This window comes from Prionailurus bengalensis, chromosome D4 (assembly GCF_016509475.1).
Source record: "Prionailurus bengalensis isolate Pbe53 chromosome D4, Fcat_Pben_1.1_paternal_pri, whole genome shotgun sequence".
NCBI lineage: Eukaryota > Metazoa > Chordata > Mammalia > Carnivora > Felidae > Prionailurus > Prionailurus bengalensis.
In genome coordinates this window covers 39,356,031-39,373,607 of record NC_057359.1, presented here as the reverse complement: position 1 = coordinate 39,373,607, position 17,577 = coordinate 39,356,031, and the positions used below count along the sequence as shown (strand labels likewise).

Below are 17,577 nucleotides of genomic sequence, written 5' to 3'. Positions count from 1 at the left end.
CATATTTAGCTGCAGTAAATGTGCCCTGTTTATTTAGTCGCCCTGTGCTCTTCATTAGATAGACTATTTCACTGGCATAAGCCATTATTTTACTTAGAGAATGCTGATACCCACGCATGGCAAAGTTAGCATTCAATCCAGCGTGCTCCAATAACAAAACACATCTGAAACAATTGAATATAAATTAATGAGCTTTGATGGCCTACCGTTTTGATATGTTATTTCCAAAATCGTTGGTCCCCAAAGAGTAGCCATAAAGAAGGCTATTTACCTACTTAGTTAAGAAACAAATACGTTTCTTTTTCATTACTATGAAGTGCTATTGCTTGCAGTTAGGATAATTCCATGAGCCACCTGCAGTTTATGATATTTGGTGTTTCCCAGAGAGCCCACAAGAGTACTTTGCAGTTCAGGTAAGAGCCGGCCAGGGAGCTTTCTGATACAGATTATTACAAATAGTAATAATCATTAGAAATCATCTTGCATGCAAATAGGATCATTCGGATAGCAATAATGATCCTTAAAAACGGGGGACATAAATCGAGGGAACCCAAGACCTGTGTAAAGCACTTTGTATATTTTACTTCTAGTTTAGCCTCATCTGAGGTGGAACTCAACAAGCAAATTAGACATCGAGCCACATCTGCACATACAGGAACAACGGCAAATATTGTATTCAGCTGAAAAGCATCTGGAATTGGATAAATCAAATACAGTGATTTGTGTTACAATTTGGACTCAAGAGCCATCCTTCCCTGGGAGTCTCAGTGTTCTAAATGATATGGACCTTAATTCATAGAATCTCTTATATAATTTAGGGATAATATAAGTTCTTGCCCAGTTGATAAAAGTAAAGTTTGTTTCCAAAAGAGGGAAATGAGGTGAAGTGTAATGGGTGAGAATGTAGACCTTAGGACCACACTGCTGGAGTTCAAATCCTGGCTTCTGTAACTTAACAGCAGCATGACTTGGGCAAGGCGCATAACTTCCGAGCTCCGGTGCCCTCATCAGTCAAATCAGAATTAAACTGGTACTTTCCTCATCGATTTATTGTGAGGATTGAAAATTCATAGAACAGTGCCTGGCAAAAAATGCACACCATGGAAGTACTGGCAACTAGTGTATTTACTAAGTACCGTTTTTTGGTCCTAATACCTTAATGAGTTTATAAATACATTCTTACTATGTAATGACATATAATAATTCTTATATGTATAGGTTCTTAAATACTACCCATATATTCCTTCAACTGGTGTGACCTAGCATGTTTTCCTAAGACACCATCCATAACATTTGCATCGTGTTGAAGTGAGCAGCCAATCCAAACGCATTCCTGCACAATTCGGGATAGCACGGCTTTTCTAACTTGATGAATACTTAATTAACTGGCCCGTGATTGGTCTTTCCAGGTAGATTTTAGCCGTTGCCAGGGGAAATTGTTGTGCATTTTGGGAGAGAGATCCCAGTACAGACGTGTTAATTATTGCAGCGATGATATTAGGAATGTTTAGCTACGGAAGTAAAAATCTTTTCTTTTTGGAGATACCTAAAACAGGTGCAAAGGAATTAAAGGCAAATCCTTCTTTTAAATTGAGGTAGTTATTTTATTTACTTTCTGTGTTTTTTGCACCATTGCTCATTTTCATTTCTATCTATAAGTAATGTAGCTCCTAGGAGAGTTGAGGTATTCCTGAATATATAAAATCCTTTGTGCTTCATTCTTATATTTTTTATGCTTCTTGAAAAAGAAGCATACTCACTATCTTTGAAGGAAATATAGCAGTCTTAGGATTAAATCAGCGTGTGAACTCTGAATGGGCAATGTTATTATTCCCCTAAAAAGTATTAGGGTGCTGGATATTTTCACATTTTATAAAATGCTTGCCAAATGGGTTACCCAACTCACTATCAGATAAACACAGACTAGTAATAAGTGAAGTTTGCCATTCTGATAGCTCTTATTTCAAGCCATAGTTGAAGTGAAGCCTTTGCCTTTGTTTGGTTCCTTACTCAACTTATTACTCCATATATGTTTACTTGGCACTCCATGGTTCTTGGGTGGTTGCTGAGGTAAAAGCCAAGGGCCCAATTCTTTTTGGCCGAGAAGACACAGTCTTGCATAATTTTAGACAGCACAACCATCCAATGTTGATTTGCCCAGAGCAGTTTTCTCTCTTTCTTTCACTGAATGGCATAGAGTCTATTTACTACTTGTACATACAAAGGCCAGCTCCTTTATCCAATTTATCCAAGGATATGAAATATATAAATAGTGTATCATTTTTAAAAGGAAGAAATGGGTATCTTCTTACCCCCATAATCCTCACCATAAGGTCACTGTAATACAACTTCAACTGGATTTGTTTTCAGAGGATATATATTGAGTTTCAGAGTTGCTTGATCACCCAGACCAAGCACATATTCTGTGCACAAGTCCGCTGCACCATTTCTTAGGTTGTGATCCAGCTGTGTGGGGCACGGGAAATTCACTGTCTCCTGAAGCAAATATTGTCTTGAGGAAACTCTGTTCAAAAGTTCCGTCTAATGTAGGGTCGATGTCTGACCTCCCAGGGCAACAGTATAATATGGTGAAATGGCCATGGGAATCAGAACTGATTCACATCCGAGGTCTAGGTGAGTAACTCAGGGCAGGTTAAACCTCAATTTTCTCATCTGTGAAGTGGGACAGTGGCAATTGCAAGAGTTCACTGAAAAAATGAAGTGAGAGAGTGGATGTGGAATACCCAGAATGGCATCTTACTCAGAGTAGGCCCTCATCACGGTTGTCTTCTGAAAGTTTCTCCCTTTATGCTAATTCTTTCCACCTGAACTATACAGAACAAATCTACATTTCTTTCCAACTCAACTGTTGGTTCTTCCCTGTCTCCCTTCGGCTGTTCCTCAGATGACATGATTTGGTGAGTTTCTCCATCAAAGAAATGTCACAGAGTTTGTTTCTCTTGAAGAGTGATGCCTAGAAGCAACACAGCGCTTCAGAAGTAGTCTGATCAGGATAAAATGGGCTATCACCTTCCATTAATGCATCTCAAGGTCTAAATAACTTGTTTCTTTGCTTCTTCCCTTTTTGAGGCAGCCACATCATGCATTTGGCGAGAATAATGTGAACATACTATCCATGACATCAGACATCTTTTAGAATTTTGATCTAACTTATATATATACCTGTTTTGTGTACAATGAAATACCTCATTATATACATAGAGTAGAAGTCATTAGGGTGAATTTTCCTTTGTGTTAAGGTACAAAGTATCTTTTTTGCTTTTTTTGTGCCTGCTTTTTTACTTTTGTTCTTTTATTTTTTTAATTTAATTTTATTTTTTAATTTACATCCAGGTTAGTTAGCATAGCGCAACGATGATTTCAGGAGTAGATTCCTTAATGCCCCTTACCCATTAACCCATCCCCCCTCCCACAGCCCTCCAGTAACCCTCTGTTTATTCTCTGTATTTAAGAGTCTCTTCTGTTTTGTCCCCCTCCCTGTTTTTATATTATTTTTGCTTCCCTTCCCTTAGGTTCATCTGTTTTGTATCTTAAAGTCCTCATATGAGTGAAGTCATATGATATTTGCCTTTCTCTGACTAATTTCGCTTAGCATAATACACTTTAGTTCCATCTACGTAGTTGCAAATGGCAAGATTTCCTTCTTTTTGATTGCCAAGTAGTACTCTGTTGTGTGTGTGTGTGTATACACACACACACACACACACACACACACACACACACCACATCTTCTTTATCCATTCATCCGTCGATGGACATTTGGTGTGCCTGGTTTTTTAAAGTACTTTATATTCTTTTCCGTTTTTAATGGTATGGCCTTTATATATTTTCTAAAGATGTGTTTTCAGCTTTTAGTTACGCTTATCTTCTGTTTGCCTGAAGAAAAGGTGATTCGGCAATGGAAAATGGAATGAAAACAAAGTCTATGCGTGTTTGAAGATCTATTGGCTGAAGTAGCTTAATTTGACCTTGAATATTTTGAGGTCTTTCAATTATGTTCGCACATCTCTTAATACATAGAGGCACAGATTATTGGATTAGACATAAGATAATTCTCACTCCACTATGGATTAAAACTATTAAGCACTTTACATATAATGAGCTTATATATGGAGATACCTATGAATATGTGTGTTTATTTTATCCATACTGGTGACCATTAGCATGGATTTATACAAGAGGGAGTTAGATATGTAAACAGCACTATTGACATTTTACCTGAAAAACTATGCAATTTGAGACATTCTCTTTTTGAGCTGAAATGATCCAGATTATCTTGTTTGATTAAACGTTTTTTTACATTGTTATCATAATCTTTGAATTTGTCTTAACAGACTTTTTTCCCAATAGGACTACCAAAAAGCTCTAAGTAATGTCTGTGCCTTGTAGTTTTGAACCTCACCTATAAATTGGCAATAGGAGACTTGTAAAACTCATATATGAGGTCTGCATAGTGTTAATGTTTGAGATTTATTTTCCCCCAAAGGTTCATAAACAGTATTGACAAATATATTGCACGCTGCAATTTTGACATGGTCATAATGTAGGATGGGAGGTTTGAAAGATTGAAGTAAACATCTAAATTGAATTTGTTAGATATTCTGCAGCTAGAGTCCTGTTAGTCACTAACATCAGTTTGTTTTTATTGAGCGTTTTCCAAAGAATAATCCGTGTCTGTTTTTAGAACCTCATAAGAAAGCTCTTGCAAAATAAACCCTGAATTCTTGTCCTTCCTGCCATTAGTGAGACCCAGTTCTCTATGTAAGGAGTCACATCTATTTTCAGTCATTAAAATATACTTTGTATTTCTAAAGAATGCAATCTCTCAATCTCTAAATGACTTTCTAGAGCCCATTTAACTTGGGACTCAATTTTGCGAAGTGATCTGCTTGTTGACATTGTCTTTTACTGTCAAGGATTTTATCGATTTCAGTTAAGTCTTTTTGTTTTTCATACACGCTTCCCATGTAGGGCTCAAACTAATGGATATATGTTTTGGTAATTTATTTTATTTGCTAAGAAATAATTAGCATCAGCGATAGCCAGACTCTACAAGGATTAATAAGACAAAGTTATTTTCTTTATGGAGCTTACCTTTCAGTCAGTAAGATTATCACAGATACAGGTAATTATGATATGAAGTAATAAATGCTATAATTTTACTGTGTAACAAAGTGCAGTGAAAGTACAGTTGAGGGGAAAATAGCTTTCATGATGTATCATATAACATTCTCTCCCAATCAATCTTGCAAAACACAGAAATGGAAGATGTGTGTGGGAAGAGAGAAATATGTGAAAATAATTAAGTCTCTTGGAAAAGGTTTCGATAACAAGTATTCTCATTCTTTCAAATTATGACTTTCCATCAGATCATGAGGACGTATCTTTTTAGTTTGAATTATTCCTCCTTTGAATTCTTATTTGATGATTCCCCAAGAGTTCATTTTTGTTAATACTAAACGTCTCTCATTTTAAGTTTAGAGATGCCTATTCTCTTTTTGTAGGGGGCCAAATCACAATGTATTCGTGCAAGTATGTGATGCTTACAAGCCACGCTTTTAAAAAATACATAGTTGGGTGTGATTTGGAACACTTGGGTGATTTGTGTATCCCAAAACTTTATTGATCATCTACCATGTGCTCGTATGATATCAAATGGAGAGCAGAAAGAGGAGAAGGACTTGGCTATGATAAAGCCCATCATCTAATTATAAAATCTCTTGGGCATAAAAGGTCATTGTGAAATGTTTTCTGTTGCAATATCACATCCAAAATATGCACCTCCGCATGTACCAGTAAGACGCATTGTGTCTAGAGGTATCACCAGAGTGAAAGAAGTTATACGTATCAGGTTCTTTTTTTTTAATCCAAGCATTTGTGTGTGTGTGTGCGCGTGCGTGACAAAATTGTTCCTTCAAGTTAATATCCCATAGAGGTTTTTGTTCCTTTGGTATTCGAATGTGAAAAAATGAGGGTTGAGAGCTACAATAGTCGTATCCATCTCACCTCATGGTTTCAAAAGTAAAGGCTATTGAATTAAGTTTAGGGGAGCCTGGGTGGCTCAGTTAGTTGTGCGTCTGACTTCGGCTCAGGTCATGATCTGGCAGTTTGTGAGCTCGAGTCCCGCGTTGGGCTCTGTGCTGACAGCTCGGAGCCTGGAGCCTGCTTCGGATTCTGTGTCTCCCTCTCTCCCTGCCCCTCCCTTGCTCGCATTCTGTCTCTTTCTCTCTCAAAAATAAAGAAACATTAAAAAAAAAATACTCAACTTAATTGAAAACCTCAAAACAAAGTCTCCAGGTCAGACCCTGACAAAACAGGGTATGCAACCGTCAGTTTGATGTTTTCTTGGTTATTTATGCAGCCGGGAATTAGCTGCCATTCATTCTGAGATGAGTGTTGAAACAAACGGTTGTCTGATTAGGTCTACCCCCCAAATGTACAGTGCGTGGTGTTGTTTTGTGATAAGTAGATCTCAGGTTTTATCTTCCTCCATATGATACTCGTTTGATGAAAGATTATGTCGGTAGTAATTCGAGAGCTCTTCTTCAAGCTTCTTTAACTAGCCCGAAATCCAACATAGATGAAATGAGAGTTGGTTGGAGGGGGACAAGGACCTCATCTGCTGGCTACCCCCAGCGCCCCTCCTGCCCACCCCTTCCAGCTCTTCAGACTCAGAGCCACTTGGATGTGGTAATCTTCCTTACTGATGGCGGGGACATTGAGCGCCCAGGCCTCTGGTGCCAGCATTTCAAATGACATATTACGTCCTGGCCTCCTTAAGAAATAGATTTTTTCTTATTGTAAGGAAAAAGAAATACCTTTCATTGCAACTTTCAATGATATTCAGTCGGTAAGCAGGTAAAAAACTGAAAATTGAATTGCTTGTGAACTGAAAATAAAGCAGGATCAGAGCAAAGTTGGCAAACCCTTGGGTCACCATTGTGGATTTGCAGCTTTCTTTCTCTTTCTCTTTTTCTTTCTTTCTTTTTTTTTCATCGAAGTAGATCAGCTATTTTAGGAATATGCTCCGAGTTCAAGAATCGTGTGTTAAGCCCGACTTGAGCTTATTCTGCCTCACCATTAGTCTTACCGTGGGGTTGCACCTGGCCGGCTCAGTCGTTGGTGCGTGCGAGTCTTGATCTCGGGGTTGTGGGTTCGAGCCCCATGTTGGGTGTAGAGATTATGTAAAAAAAATAAAATAAAATCTTAAAAGAAATTAGTGTAACCTTCCATGAAAGAAATAGACCATGCAGGGAATATACCTATAATATTTACAACTTGGCACACTTATCTCATATTAAACTGTAATATGGAAAAAAGTTATAGTAGTAATTTGATGCCTGTGGAATTTGTATTTCTAATATTGCTGTAGATTTTAACGTTGTGTTTTCTCTTTTTCTCTTCCCTCCCTCCTGCTCCTCTCCTGTCAACAGTCCTGGTACCTGGGCTAGCTTGGTTCCTTTCCAAGTATCAAATAGGACACCCATCCTACCGGCAAATGTCCAAAATTACGGTTTGAACATAATCGGAGAACCTTTCCTTCAAGCAGAAACGAGCAACTGAGGGAAAATGAAATACACCAGTAGTTTAAAAAATTAAAAAAAAAAAAAAAGGAAAAGAGGAAGACTGGACAAAACTTAAACACAACAAACAAAAAGGGAGAAAGGAAAGAAACTGAAGAAAGAAGATAATAGACCAGCAATTACGGCACTTACAATCACTAATTCCCTTAAGGTTGAAACTGTAATGACATAAAAAAAAAAAAAAAAAAGGGTCGATGATATTTCACTGATGGTAGATCACAGCCCCTGCAACGTAGCCTTTGTTACATGAAGTCCGCTGGGAAATAGATGTTCTGTCTCTATGACAATATATTTTAACTGACTTTCTAGATGCCTTAATATGTGCATGATAAGCTAGTTTTATTGGTTTAGTATTCTTGTTGTTTACGCATGGAATCACTGTTCCTGGTTGTCTCACCGACAAAGGCTAGGAGGCGACATCAGAGGTGCTGGGTGACGGAGCCATGAGCCAGCCATTTTATAAGCACTCTGATTTCTAAAAGTTAAAAAAAATATATATATAAAATCTCTGTAGCCTTTAGTTATCAGTACAGATTTATTAAATTTTGGCCCTTAACCCAGCCTTTTCCAGTGTGTAACCCAGTTTGAAACCTGAAAAAAAAAAAGAAAAAAAAAAGAAAAAAGAAAGAAAAGAAAAAAAAAGAAAAAAAGAAAAAAGGAAAAAAAAAACAGTTTGAACACAAAGGCTCTATGGAAGAAATGCCTCGATGTAGGTGAAGTGTTATCTCTGCATGCAACAGTAAAAATTAATATAATATTTTCCCCACAAAACACTTAACAGAGGCAAGTGCAATTTATAAATTTATATCTAAAGGGGAATCATGATTATAAGTCCTTCAGCCCTTGGACTCTAAATTGAGGGGATTAAAAAGAATTTAAAATAATTTTGAACGAATTTATTTTCCCCTCAGTTGTTGAGGGCATTAAAAAGGCATTAAATCAAGACAAATCATGTGCTTGAGAAAAAAAAATTAATGAAAACACAGCACTTATGTTGGTTTAGCTGCAGCCTCCTTGGAGGTAGAATTTATTTATTTAAAATTACTGGTTGCATCAAGAACCCATAGGGTGTACGTACAAAAGGTTCTATAAAATCTTCATTATAGAGACAAAGAGGCAGGCAAATCCATGCCACAAGGGTAAAGCTTACAGTTTACAAACTGGGAACGCCAGGGTGTAGGATATAAAAACGCACTCTTGAGAAAACAAATAGAATCAGGGTGCTGAAAACTTGCATGGTGCTTTCAGACATTAGCCTTGTTCAACAAATTTCTTGTATTGACAGATCTGTAGTGTGCATGGGCAGACACATTTTGCCTCTATGTCTCTGAAAATTTTAATTAAAAATACTCTTTCCAGTAATCCTAATTTGCACGAAGATATAATGTCCACATTACGTGCCTTGCCTTGAAATCTAAAAACAAAAAAAAACAAAAAACACAAAAAAAAAACAAAAAAGTGACATCACTACACTTGTTTTGCTGCATTTATTATCATTTTAAATCTTTACCATTTTTATGACAAAATATTTTGTACTCCAGACGAAGAAAAATGTGTGACATCATGGATTTTTTAGACAGTTATACCTTTATCTCACATTTATAAAGCATATCATGGCTGTGTATAGTTGCCGCTTAAAAATTGTAATCGACCAGCAATATTTTCAGTATTTTGGTGTTTTTTCTATTAACCTTTCATGTTTTTCATCTTCCAATTAATATTGGGGGGGGGAGGGGTTTCAAATTTATACGAATTATGCAATACCAAGTTTTGCCTATGTACGTAGTGCTTTTAGCTGTATTGGTTATTCTAGGTAAGTACGCAGATTGAAAAAAAAAATAATGTATGCTTTTTTTTTTTGTTTGTTTGTTTGTTTTAATTGACCAAAGTGGGTACTGCTATTTTTGCAGTGTGATGAGGTCCTTTGTGTACTGAGAGATGGACAGGGGATTTTTTTTTAATATACATATATATATATTCTGGGGTGGGTGGGAGGATTTTTAACACTTTACAGTGTAGCTGTGAAGCAGTACACCCCGAGACGGGCCTGGGCTGCAAAGCAACTGTTCTGTCTACTGTGACAAACTTCAACTTACACAGATTCCCCCTTCTCTGACTTCCCACCTGGGGTGCAAGCTGAACTCATTTCTGGTTTTCCTAACAACAGAAATAGTGAGAACAAGCGAACACAACAAATTCCTCCTGGAGGCAGACTTGGCTTAAAACAAACTGTCTTACCTTCTTCTTCTTCTTCTTCTTCTTCTTCCTTTTTTCTTTTTTCTTTTTTTTTTTTTTTTTTTGGGTGGTGGTGGTGGTGGTGGTCTTGCGTGGAAGTTCTGGATCCACAGCGGAGAGTGAGCCTGCCTCCTGTTTGGCAAAACTATCTGCCGAAACATCCACGTAGTGGAGGTTTCGCACTTTTGGGAGTTGAACACACGAGTGTATTTTCTCCTACACAACACATCGTCCCGGCCGGAGGGAGTGTTCCCGTAGTCTTTCTCCACTGCTCCTCTTCCCCATTTCTTCGTCTCACTCATGATTTACCTGTGACTCACTACTTCGAAAGGACGGCAGTGCACTTGGATCTTTTTTTTTGTTTTTTTAATACATCCAGAGGATTGAATGGAGGGTAGCTGTATTAAATGTATTTGGACTTCTTGATTAAAATCAAAGTTCAATTTTTAAGGAACAACAAAAAAACCCCCATAATAAATCTTGTTAAGTTGTCATTTTTACCTGCCCTTTTAAACAGGGAACCGGAGCAGAAGGGAGATGCAGAATTTTCAGAAATTAATGTTCCTGTGGATGAATTAAGCCCATTAGAGGCTGATGGGATTTTTGAAGGGATGGTGCCTCAAATATATATTTGATTTCATTTCCCCTGAGGGCGAGTGGGTGAATGGAGGCTGGTTTTACTTTTGCTCTTACACCCCTCCCCCCAACCCCCAGTCCCATTGAGGGAATCCATTACTAAAAGGAAAATCTTTCAGAATTAGTGACACATGGTGGGCCGTCTTGAGGAGCCCCCTGACCCCCTTCCCCCAGGCCATGGCCTAATAAAATAAACTGTCCATTGTTCTCACAGCATATGATTTAATAATGAATACTTTAGAACAATGCTTATGGGCCTAGAATTGTATTTGATTAGCCCATTCAGTCTGATAGCCCAAATGCTGAATAGCACAGCAGGATCCTAGCCACGCAAGTTGGAAAGTAAGTCCGATCATTTCTGCAGATACTTGCCCTGGTACAAAACGGCTTATCTCAGCCAAGCTCTTCAAGTATCTTTGACCTAGTAGGTGAACAAATCGACCTCACAGGACACGCAGTATTTCCGAAGGGCAGACTCGCTCTCTTTTTGGCCAGAGAATGAGCAGTTCTAGCTAAAGAAGTTACACACTGTGGGTATTCCTGCCTGCCTCTTGAGTACAAAGGCCTAGTTCAAGTGTTGCTTTTTTTTTTTTTTAATCCATTTTTTTTTTCTCCTTTCCTTTTGTGAAAACACTATTAAAAATACTACTATCTGTATAAAATCTCAAATCCATTTTTCGGCCTCCTCCTCATTTACCAGGAAGTATATTCTGACGAAGGGCCCCGCGTTTGCAGGTCTTGCACACCCCCCCCCTTACCCAGAACTGCAGAGCTTCAGGACGGTGAAGGTCACCCAAGGGCATCAGTAGGGGCTGGCGTCTGCTGCCCCCCCCCCTCCCCCGGGGTTTGTTCCGCGGGGCGCTGTTGGGCTTTTTTGTTGTGTGGCTTTGCTGCCCCACCACAGCGCCTCTGAAGTGTTTCCTCTGGAGTGACATGAACGTTGGAGGCTTGTCTAAGGGAAAAACAGTAAATAAAAGGCAGTGAAGGAGACTGTACATAAAGACATGGCAAAAATCTTAATTATAGCAATATAGTTATGGGGTGATGTTCGGGTGGGCAGCTCCATTAAAAAAAAAAATATGTGAATGAGTCTGTGAAGCTGCAAAGTAGCAAGAAGAACGAAAGATCTTCTTAACGAACCGCCTACCTTGTAGACAGTAATTTGTACACTGTATAGTTTTGTTAAGAATTTTTTTTTTAAATTAAAATTCCCATGTTTGTAAAGCTAACTTTTTAACAATTATAATGGAACTGTATGTTGTTTCCATTTTTAAAGTAAACAAGAATATTCCTTGTGTAGAGACTGGACTTGAGTTAAAACTCTCCAGTCTCTTAAGTTATGTATTAAAAAAAAAAAAAAATCTGTCCATGTTAGGAGTTATTTCGCAGATTCCTGGGCTTGAAAAGTACAGGATACTAATCCTTTAAAAAAAAAAAGTGTAAATGGAGAAAAGTTATATTTTATGAAGGTTATTTTGTTGTATTTAGTATTGGAAAAGTTGGTTTTCGGAGCATTTCAGAATGTCGGAAGCACCACTGTCTTTTTCTTAGTCTATACGGCCTTTAGCAAGAAGTTTTTGTGATTGTTACGCGATGGTATTTAAGGTTAAGTTTCACAGAGCATTCGGGATAGGCAGAAAACGAAAACAGTGCTGTGTCTCACATAAACGTGTCCTCAGGGAGCAGAATCTTGGATTTGTGACTGGTAGCTTCATAAGGACTCAACAAAAAGCGATTGCACAGAGACATCTTCAGCGGTATGAAATCGGGACGTGTTCGTTACCTAGATGCAAAATCTACGTACTGTGTTGAAATGATGAAGGCTGCAGAAAGTGATCTCATATTCAGTGCACGGTATTCATTTTTAACGAAACAACTCTGCAATATTGCTGGCAGATAGGCCCCAAGCATGACATTCAATAGGGTTTACATGTTCCTGTCAAGGTCTTTTGTTAACATGAACCAGCTGCATGCTTCCTGGACTTTAAAAAATTGGGTTTCTATAGAAAGCAATTGTTTTTGTTTTTTCACGTGCAGGCTATTCAAGTTCAATAGTAAGAGCTCAAAATTGAATGTTTTACTCCATGCTGAAGGAGCTGGAAAGCTGCCTTCTTCATATTTTGCACTTTCTGGTAGTTCCCCTGTTTTTTTCCGATTCCTTCAAAAATTGTGTGGGTGGGGTGGAGCCCTGCAGTTGGGGGGTAGCATGGACCACTGATTTTGCCCTTTGACCCTGCACAATGACCTTTGCATCAGCCAAACTCATTGCCATGACAACTCTTTGTACTGTGTCCGTGCCACAGATCTGTTGGTTACGTTGTTCATAGTAAAGGGGACAAGTTGGAGACGGTCAATTTTTACATTTTTTTTTTTTTGTCGTTGCAATTTTTTTCTTCAACGGTTGTAAGTAGTTGTGTTTTTTTTTTTTTTTTAATAATAAAAGGGTTCACTAGTTAATACTCTTTAGGAATATCTGTGTGTTGCAATTCAAATGTACGTTGAGATTGTGAAGTGCTTTAGTGCCACGAGCCTACCTGCACGTTGGACTCAGCCTCTGAGGACTTCTGTCCCAGGACACAGCACCGGTAACAAAAGGTGGCCTACATTCACGAAAAGCAGCGTAAGCTAGCGGCACTAAAGCCCGTCTTGTATTACTGTATTTTTGACAGACTGGTTTCGAAAACTGCGCTACAGGGACTGATGTGGCAAATATATCTCTTTATGCAGAAGGAAGTCTTTTTTTTTTTTTTTTTAAGAAGTATGGCTTATTATGCATTCTTCATGGAGGGCATTGAAGTTGCATGGACTGATAAAAGTTGATGCAAAACGAGAAAGAAACAAAAAAAAAAAAAAACCAGCAAAATGTTTACCAAAAAAACTCAAACAAATGAGCAGTGCCTGTTCAATTTCACAGTCTCTGTTGAGTTCAGTTGTAAATATGTTTCAAATGACATTTTCTTGGGAAAAAAAAAAAAGAATCTCTACAGCATTGTAGAATGTGAGGGGTAGCTCCGTCCCAGGCATAGGCTTTCTCGAAGCTGCATTAGATTATGTCTTCATCAAGCTGTTAATTTGTGCTTATATCATATAGAACTCTTAGCATCCTGGGAAAAGGTGCCCCCACCTCAATGATATTTCTCTGAGAACAACTTTTGTAGGACTGTGTGTTTCTTTAGATACATTTAGTACAACTGTAGGTGACAAGTAGTCAGTTATTGCTTGCTAGCGACACACCAGGGTTGATCCATTTTAAAACTTTTGGCATGACGTCCTCGTGGGCCATGCGTACGGAACCTTGTGTTTTCATTAAGTTTTCTCAAAAAAGGAGGCACATGCACAATCTCCGTGTTACGAACCGTTAGCGGTAGGATGTATTATATGACAGTTACTTAATTTCTGGCGTTCAGACCTCTGGGATCAGCCCCGGACTGGGCCAGAATGTTAGCGAAGGTTTTATTGTGCCCGGTTGGAGGATAATGTTCTTTGGGTACTTTTTGTGGGTTGCAAATGAACTCAGTCGCCACAAGTTTTAAACTGGTGTAAATCAAGCTTGACTTAATGTGATTGTTACTGTTATACCCAGCCTATACTGCTAGCACCTGCTCATACTGCAGTCAATTACTGGAAGCGGATATATTTCCTATGCAAAAACTGTTTAAACAATAAAATGAGCTATGCTACAGACTCTGGCCTCATGTTTTCTTTTCCTCCTCAGCCTCTTCCCGCCGCTCTCCCGACGTTAAGTGTTGGGGGTCAGTGGTGTCTCGGGAGCGGATCTCGGTCCTCCGATTGGGAGATGTCGTAGCACCGGTTGAATTTTTGTAGCATCTGGGATAGCTCATATTTCAGTTCACTACTTCCGATTGTACACCGGGCGCGTGTATATATGTGTAAACCCTCTGCGCGCTTTCGGCCCGACGGAGCCTTCCAGAGTCTCCGGACAATGGCAGTATAAATGCAAGTGTAAGTTCTAGAATGTCGGGCCCCTCTCACTGAGAAAGGCTTTTCAGCAACCAGGCAAGGGTAACGTGTGCCCGGATGACTGGACTGTGGTCCCTCCAAACGAAAACCACAGGGCCTCAAACACACACGCTCACCAGGAAAGGTAAGCCCTGGGGCCACCCTGCGGCTGTGGGTTTAGTGGTTACGGGAGCCCGGAGAAGAGTCTCTTTCTCTGACACCCGAAAAGGAAGAGCACCTTAGGTTTCTAAGACGCAGGGCTACTTCTGGGGGTAGGCAGGGTGGTGTCCCTTATTCGCAGGGAAGTATGAGACCCATCTGGCCGCGTGGGGTCTCGAATCCAGACTGGTTGAATGCAAGGTTTCGGAATGGAGTCAGCTGGAGTTCAGTGACAGCTAACTGAAAAGGAATGAGCCTGTATGGTTTTGTGATCCGAGTGATGTTGCACAAAGGAAGCAAAAACCATGCAAGCTTCATTGAAAATAGATAAAAATGCCGGGAATTTGACCATTCCAATCAAAGACCTGCTGGGACAGATCCAACTGTCCGATTTGTGGCCCAGGCGCCTCTCACCTCCCCAAACTGCCCTCCTACAGCAGGTCTGTCTACACTGCTGCACGTAGAGATACATGGGGATCAGTTGACTGCAATCTACTGAGAAGAAATATTCTGGAAGGCTCCCACGGGAGATGATCATTGGGTGTCTTAGAAGATTAAGACATTCCTGGGGAAAGAGTTCGAGGACACTGTGATCGACGTAACGTTTTTACCTATAGAGAGACGTTCTTCTGTCTCTATTGACGTGTTTGACTTCATTGGCATCGATCACGATTTGGAGATAAAAGAGAGATGGCAGTTACTAAGACTCCACAGCAGCACTTTAAAGTCCAGGCTCTGGGGTCAAAACGCAGGATTACAAATGCTGGAAACGGCCCGGCTTGCACCACAGCAAAGTACAGAAACTTCCTTGGCCTCAGTTCCCTCATCTGTAAAAGTAGATACCGATGAGAGTACCTGTCTCATTAGGCTGTCAAGAGGATAAGATTATTTATGTTAAAGCTCGTGCAGTGCCTGGCATTATGACTTCTTATTACTATTATTATTATTAATTATTATTATTAGGCAGTTGACACATATGTCAGGAATGAATGGATTAATTAGGTTGTTTCTTTTAGAGTGAGCACACGAGGACACGCACTGTTATTATTGGCAATTGTTTCTTGTTTGTTTTGTTGTGATTTTAAAATAATGGAAATGCTGCCGGTTGGAGATCATGGCTTCCTTTCCCATTTAGTTTTAATCCCATGGCAGCCGGCCTCTACTGGTAGATATTCCAGCAGCTTCCTTCTGAAAGACCACTCCTTGAGTGGAAACTGCAAGCCTGCACATGATCGGTTCTTGGCGTCTAAAGTTCCCTCCAGGTGATGTCAATATTTCCCTTTCTCTGGGAGGAAAGGAAAGCATCGATTTCTTAATTGTATTAATTCTCTCAGGAGCTTTATTTTATAGGAGACGCGCAAATTTGCAAGGAATAGAGGTTTTCTCAAGTAAAGTCACGAGAGCTGAAGATGTTGAGGGAAGAGGAAGCCCCAGGCGAGAGGGGGGTGTCTGAGCCCTGGGCCCTCCTCTGACAAGCTGACCGTTGCCGTCGGGGCCTCTCACGGGACACTTTATTCTTTGCTCTTAAGGTGGGGACTGGATAAGGATGTGAAATCTGGAATGGACAGGGAGAGACTGGATAAGCCTGAGATATGTAGCTTTCTAAACTTCGTACAAAGGAGCCCCACAAAGTTTTTATAGTCTGCACCCTCCCTTCATTCCTTGTCCTCCAGCTTGCCCCGGATTGTTCTTCCCGCTCAAGGTTGGCACCTCCAATGCTGCTCGCACTGTCTCTTGCCCCCAAAAGGTCCTGTCCTCCGCGTCAACCAAATACCTCCTCCGTGGCAGTCGGGACTGCTGGCTTTTGATGTGACCCGAGTGGTTCACATGAGGGCCTGAATGATAGATTGAGGGCAGAGAGGAGGTGGGGAACTTGTATTTGCCAAGAAGTTATTACACTATTATTTTTAAGACAGATGATTCCTCCAGGGGTAGATTATATGAAGAAGCCTTTGCGATGTGCAGGTTTTCACTGCAGGGGTCAAAAACACAAATGGCTACAGCCAGGGGCGGGGGGGTGGCGGGTGGGGTGGGGGGGGGCGGGTGCGGGCAGGGAAGGCAGTCTAACTGGGTTAAGCCAGCTGAGTTAACCAATAGGGTGGGTGGGGACTGAGGACCTGGGGAGGGACATTTGCATTCAACAACAACAGCAGGGGACTGTGCGAGTCCTACCGAAGCACCCTCACCACCTCCTGCACCCCCATAGTGTGACCACTGAGGAAACCGCAGAGGAGCCTGCGCTGTCTATGGCCAAGGGCGGCGTTGGAGCCAGACCCCACCAGGTCTCCTGGCGGCCCAGTGCCCTGCAGGGTAGAAGATACTTTTCTCAGAGAAGACTTAGAACGCTGAGGCAAATCCACGCGGTCCTGATTGCATGTTTCTCCCCGTTACTCTTTCTCACATTTTTACTGACGGTTCTAGAATCAACATTCTCTTTGTCGGTACCAAAAAAAAAAAGAAAAGAAAAGAAAAAGTTACACCATCCAGAGAAACCTACAAGAGGAGTGACAGCGTGGAGCTGTATCATGGTTAGAAATCCACATTCAAATACCTTTAAATAAAATCTCAGCCCAATATCCGTTTATACTGCAGTTCTCATTTGTAAAAACGCTGACACGTAAACAATCTAGTGTTTGCAACACTAAACCGAATTACCCAGAATACTTCAATATCCCCATCGCTTAACGATTGTATAGTTATTGCTTACGTCGATGGCACTGGCTGAATCAAGAAGAATTGATTTTTCTGTTCCAAAATGTGTTGATTCCGGTTCAAGGATATTCCATACAAAACTAAATGTGAACTGGAATTTTAAGACAAAAATGTTAGCATGAGGTTATCAATTTACGTTGTGAAAAAGTGCGAAGACTTACTTTTGGCTTTCCCATTAACCGTGGACTTTTATTTGTGAAATACTGCTGAGGTGGTTTCATAATCTAGCAATCGGTTCCAAATTAGGGTTCAGATTAGATAATAGTAACAC

At 40.0% G+C, this 17,577-nt stretch overlaps 1 protein-coding gene across 14 annotated transcripts in view; it reads left to right on the top strand.

Annotated features, from left to right (window-relative positions):
• NFIB (nuclear factor I B) overlaps nt 1-14,159 on the top strand; it is a 458,039-nt gene extending 443,880 nt beyond the window's left edge. For 13 of the 14 annotated variants that reach the window (XM_043567244.1, XM_043567251.1, XM_043567246.1 and 10 more), the window contains one exon: nt 7,455-14,159. In XM_043567244.1, coding sequence (XP_043423179.1) covers nt 7,455-7,584 — 130 coding nt within the window. In that variant the 3' untranslated portion in view covers nt 7,585-14,159. The remainder of the gene's footprint in view (nt 1-7,454) is intronic. The other variant, XM_043567257.1, reaches the window with a different exon arrangement.
• The last annotated feature ends 3,418 nt before the right edge of the window (nt 14,160-17,577 follow it).